Source organism: Clinocottus analis, unplaced genomic scaffold (assembly GCF_023055335.1).
Source record: "Clinocottus analis isolate CAN_PGR_092001 unplaced genomic scaffold, fCliAna1.0.p SCAF_12, whole genome shotgun sequence".
Classification (NCBI taxonomy): domain Eukaryota; kingdom Metazoa; phylum Chordata; class Actinopteri; order Perciformes; family Cottidae; genus Clinocottus; species Clinocottus analis.
The window spans coordinates 2,609,001-2,615,000 of NW_027175843.1; the positions used below are offsets into that span (position 1 = coordinate 2,609,001).

Genomic DNA, 6,000 nt, shown 5'->3' on the forward strand with positions numbered 1-6,000 from the left:
TGCCTCAACCTGAGCTTCCTGTGCACATCGAGGTTGATTTGAAGACTCTATGCAAGTGGAAACTGACACACCTTCCCTGCCACGTCCAGAACTGACGCCAGATGGGTACCGAGAGCGCCAGAGTTAGAATGTGTTGGTAGTTCATGTGCTGTTTCCTACATTAGTTGCAGATATGAGCTGAAAGCACATGGAAAGCACGTTCTTTCCTTTGTCTGGAAGTCATCCCCGGTGGATGTTTCATGCATAGGACAAAATTGAAGCCGATTGCACCGGCATGGAAAATGTTGAGTGAACACACTCACAGGGATACATAGAAACAGCCGTGTAACACAGTTGTGTAACAGAGTACATCTCAATACAAAACCCTTGTAGAAGCACTGTCTTTGTATCGCCTGTGTCGTTCTTAATACTGACATGTTGGATTGCATCACTTTGTGCAGATCTTCCTGTTCTTGTTTTGTAACCATAAACATCGGCTATATTTTTCTGTGCTTTTCTGTACTCAAGAGCTTACTGGAGCTGTTCTCTTGAAGACTGGGTGCAAAGCAAAGTTATTTACATTATGAAATACTTATCAGTCTACTGCACTACATAACACGAAGGATATTATCTTGTTTTACACCCACATTAATCATATAATGTTTATATAACAATAAATTAATACGAAATGAACCACTTCTAAGATTTGCATGTACAAGGTCTCATTGCACTTCATCTATATACATTATATTCTAAACTGCATCAACCTGCTCTCATTCCAAGGGCGTCAGATACTGATGCACTGTCACGCCCCTCTGATACCATGAACAAGGCCCACGTTAGCGTCTGTATGAGGTGAACCTGATGAACAAGGTATAACCACCATGTATCCACGTCCCCATTAGATGCTTTCCTAAAGCTTACTCATTTTACTGTTGTTGTTTTTTGCAGCTTACTGTTGTGACTTCTAGGATAATCTCTGCCTCATGAAACTTTAAAACTGAAAACAAGAGACCTCTGGCATTCAGAAGAAGTATATTGACAAAAAGGGGGGTTTCCAAGTGATTTAAAAAAAAATGGCATTCTTCCAAATGTCAAAGTTGTTGATGCAAAATCAAAGCAGGGCGTTTTCTAGTGAATCCCTCATGGTCTTTTTTTTTTTTTTTTTGTCTTAAATGAGTTTCTCAATCCATCCTCAGGATGTATAAAAGTGTTAGATTTAGCACGAAATCTGCAAAACAAATGGTATCAATCCAAAATTGCTGCAAAAATAAGTATAAGATACTGGAATGATGCCCTGAGAATCATCATATACATCCATCTTAAAATGATATGTCCTTTTATACTTCACTTTTTTATTATTAGTATTTTTTTTATTTCTGATGACAAACCCTGCTGAGCTGCATTTCAAAAGACTGTTCTGGTTCCCAGATTTCAGATGATGCATACACTTTCTGCATGGCTTATACTGATGACCTGTCATCTCCCCTTAAGACTCTCTTACAGTTACCAAGTGATGCCAAAGGTCCAGACCAAGCACCAGCATGTGACACGTTGTGATGAGAACATGTGAATGCATACGGGATTCATGTCACTGCTTTGAATGTGGTTATAAAAAGTACGGCTGAGACAAATATTCGCTGTAATATCTCTTACTGTTTTTGAAAATCATAATATGTTTGAAATAAAAACACTTTTAAGTGAACAATCTGACTCCCAGCATCATGGCAGGACGGGAAATAGCACAAAAATATAAACTGTTTTGTGCGCTGGGAGACAAATTGTCTAGTTTATTGTGTTGCTCTGCACAACAGAATATTGATAAGTCAATCAGGGTCGCAGTGGAATTAAACACGCCCACATCCAGAGCATCTCCGAAGGTTTTGTTGGGAACTTCAAGATGGGCGAAGAGTTTGTTTAACTTCTGTTTTGTAGCGTAATGTTGACCAACGAGTGATTTTGTGACAAGTTCACAAACTGTCTTGAGGCTGCGTTGGATTTTCTCCCTCTTCTTATTGTTAACAAGATCCTAAAACCTGCTCTCTGTTATGTTGTTCATCTCCACAGGCCTACACAATTCAGGGACAATACGCCATACCACATCCAGATGTGAGTTCTTGGTCTCTTTTTTTGATTCAGTCAAGAGTTCCACCTGTATCTTAATCATGTATAATACAAAATAGTTGCAGGCATCTTATTGCAAGGACACAGCAGCTCTTTAAGTCATCAATCATGACCTCCAAAATCTCTGTTCTTGTGGTTTAAAGCACCAGTGTGGAGCATTTCTGGGCATCTATTAGCATAACTATGTTTTTACATTCATGTTTAAACGTATTACAATCGTTATTTTACATACGTACATACATGACATCGACATACATGCATACATGGCCTCTGCATTTAACCCATCTTTAGCATTTTACGCACCCAGGGTGCACAGTGTCTTGCTCAAGTGCCCTTTGACATGCAAATTGTCGGAGGCCAGAGATCGAACCGGCTACCTCGTGTTATCCGACACCCTTGTGAAATTGTGATAATGTGAGTCACAGAGCGCGAAACCAAGGTATAGATGTTGCTCCTTAGGTCATATTGTCACGGTAAGGATAGCCTCTGAACCAAGCAAATGGAGTGACCAGAGTTTAGCGCTCGGCGGCCCACGCTAACAGTCTTGGTAAGGGAGGCGTGAGCCGAGGGTTAGTCAATTATTTGCAATCTGCAACCACGACACTGGATGCCACCAAAATCTACACACTGTCCCTTTAAGGGGTGAACTACAGCTCAACCACCGGAAAGAACTCTTGCTTTGTGGTTTGATTACACAATGTTGACTGTCGGGGTTAGCAATAAAGACAAAGACAATAATGGCAGTTTTGATACAGACACCCCTTTAATTCCGCTGGCCCATATAGTCTCCATTAATAATCTGCCTTCATCTGTCCTTGTCGTAAAGAGCATCTCAAGAGCTACAGTGTGTCACATCCACTAATTCAAAGTTAGGCAGTGATTGATGCCACTGGAGGTGGTGGTTGACGGTACAATCACTCAAGTACAGGCTTGACACCTCTTCCACCCTCATTAAAACTCCTCTTAAAAGGAGAAGAAGGCTTGAAAGCATCCGTCTTTCCCTCCATTCCTGATGGAAATGATCCACAGCAGGGGATGGACATGCTGTGACGATGTCTAAAGGGGGGGAAAGTGAGGGGCACCGACTTCTCTGACAAGCGTGTAAAAACTGAAAGGTTCTATGTTCTGAGCCATAAGCGCCAGCTAGGACGGACACAGGGTAATTGAGGAGGCAAATGAGAACAAAGTTTCTTCCTGCTTTTGGTTCGTGTGCTCATGCGTAGAGTTGTCTCTCCAAAAAAACAAAAAACCCCATTGATTCATATTAAAATCACGAGGGAATTAGCAGAAAAGGAAGAACAATTAAGCAATCCACAACTCCGTGACAGACAATCATCCCTCTCTCTGTTCCTCTTTTTTCCTCTCTTACTTTTTTTGTCCACCACCACCCCTGTGTCATGGCCTCCTCCTCCTCCTCCTCCTCCTCCTCCTCCTCACCATTTCTTCACTCTAGTTTTGGTTTGCTTCATTTTTCGGTGTGACCTGTGTACCAGTAACCTCTTAGTTCTACTTTCCCTCCTAACCCCTTCAGCAGTTGACCAAGCTCCACCAGTTGGCTATGCAGCAAACCCCCTTTACCCCTCTCGGACAGACCACCCCTGCTTTCCCTGGTACGTACCCACAAGGCCCTTTAGACATTTCCTTCTCTTTGCATCCAGAGAAATGGTTTCTCTCTCTCCCTACCTTCCACCGTATCTCTCTTTTGGCACAGCATGACTTGACCCCCGTGGTTTCTCTCCTTCTTTGATTTTTTTCCATGTATATATTTTTCTCTTGGCTCTGTCTGATATTATGCCGGTGAAATGCACAAAAAACATTGCACTGGGCTTCACTTTAAAACAATGAATACATAATTGTGTTATCTCTTGGGAACAGGATCCTTCCTCTAAACACATTTTTAGCTTTCTTTACTTTCCATTACAGATGAAATACCTCCCGTGAAATAGGTTTTCCACATTGTCCTGTAAAAATAACCAACAATCTGACCTCATCTCAACGGTTTCATGTGGACCTTGGTCTTTTGCAAGTTAAAATGCAGAACATGATACAGAAAAAATAATATTTGTACCAACCAAAAATATCTGATTAATACATGTTTGATTTTTATTTAATTTTTTTACTACTTTCATCTAAACAGATACGTGTGTTTCTCTGATACATAGAATTATTGATAATAAAAAAAGCGCATGCATTTTAAGTGACTTTTCTCACATCAAATCACACAAACATGCTAATTGATAAATGAAAGTGCTTGAAAAATAAACTGCAGCAAAGGTTTTAGTTTGAAATTAGGTTACATATTTAAATAAACCGTTTGTTTTGGATATGCTCAGTCATTGTCTGGACAAAAGCTATACTATAAAATACTGCTGTGATGCTTAAGCCAACAGACAGTTAGCTTAGCTTAACAAAAAGACTAGCAACAGTAAGAAATCAGCTGTCCTGGCTAGCCTGGCTAACTGTAAAATCTACCGACCGTACATCACTTTTAAAGAGTTAACTGAGAAGATTGTCACCGACCATCATAATGAAAGCGGTACCAATCTTCTTTGTCAATTCTTGTCAAAGAAGCAGATAAACCCATTCCCAAATATCTAAAAATAGTCTTTTTGAAAGGTTAAAGTGACTTTTTAAAAACAAATCTCTTTTTTTTCTTCTTTTCTCATCTTATCTCCCCCAATTTAGGTTTGGATGCCAGTCCACCAGCCAGCACCCATGAACTCACCATTCCCAATGATGTGAGTGATGCTTTCTGGAAGCAGATGTCTGATGAATAGCTGTTATTTATTGAAATTGTGTGCTTTTTAAATGATGTGTCTTTCAATTAGTATGCCATGTATATTCAAGCGATGTTGACGTGATGGTCATTGTGCAAAACGATTGAAAAAATCCTGTTTCAAATGTATAAATGTTCAAAGCACAAATGGCTCACGACAAAACCTAAAGTTAGTCTGCAAATTTCAGTTATTACACAGCAGAATAACCCTTGTCAGCTAAATCATTGCTATCATTATTCAAACTTAATTTCCTTTATGACAGTATTTAAATGAAACTCAGGCCATTTCATTACCCATTAAACTTCCTTTTAAATATCAATCATATAACTGTAGGTATTGAGCATGTTTAAGACAACACAGATGTTTCCTTCTTCTATGACCCAAAGACTTTGCTTCCCCCCAGCTAATAGGCTGCATCATTGGACGCCAGGGAACCAAAATAAATGAGATTCGACAGATGTCTGGAGCGCAGATTAAAATTGCGAATGCCATGGAGGGCTCGTCAGAGCGGCAGATCACCATCACAGGGACTCCTGCTAACATCAGCCTAGCCCAGTATCTCATCAATGCCAGGTAACCTTTCAACTCTAACTGCGGGGCTCCGGCACAATCTAAGAGGATAAAAGCAACACCTGAGTGACCTTGCTCATATCAAAGATCCGAGATAACTGCTATAATGTGATGTTGCCGTTTGAAAAGACAAATAAAAAGCTTGCTAGTTTAGTGTTGACATTCGTGACACTGAAACTTTTGATGGCGTTGCCAGAAAACACACGACACCTGTCAGGTTTTGACAAGTGACATTTAAGGCCACGAATAATGCAGCTATTCATTTTATAGTCTTTGTTTTTTTCTGTCTACTTTTGTTCCTTAGTTCCACCCAAGTGTAGACATTAAAATGCATTAAATTTCAGCCAGTACACTCTTTACAAGTGAGTGGCTCATGGGAGCAAAGCCAACTACTGAGACAAAGCTGAGTCTTTGGACAGAACCTGCAGATCAGTAAACTGAATGTTCAATAAGTAAATCATCAAATGCTCAGCGCCAACTTCAGTTTGGAAAGTTAATGGACAAAATCTTCATGACAAATCTGCAAAGAATGCAGCCTCAACAAACCTAA

The 6,000-nt window shown here is 40.1% G+C and overlaps 1 protein-coding gene across 5 annotated transcripts in view; it reads left to right on the forward strand.

Moving 5' to 3' along the window:
- pcbp3 (poly(rC) binding protein 3) overlaps positions 1 to 6,000 on the forward strand; it is a 33,221-nt gene that overhangs the window by 22,275 nt on the left and 4,946 nt on the right. For 3 of the 5 annotated variants that reach the window (XM_068571922.1, XM_068571926.1, XM_068571923.1), the window contains exons 9-12: positions 2,047 to 2,088; positions 3,635 to 3,713; positions 4,789 to 4,841; positions 5,284 to 5,453. In XM_068571922.1, the coding sequence (XP_068428023.1) occupies positions 2,047 to 2,088; positions 3,635 to 3,713; positions 4,789 to 4,841; positions 5,284 to 5,453 (344 nt within the window). The remainder of the gene's footprint in view (positions 1 to 2,046; positions 2,089 to 3,634; positions 3,714 to 4,788; positions 4,842 to 5,283; positions 5,454 to 6,000) is intronic. The other 2 variants (XM_068571927.1, XM_068571925.1) reach the window with 1 other exon arrangement.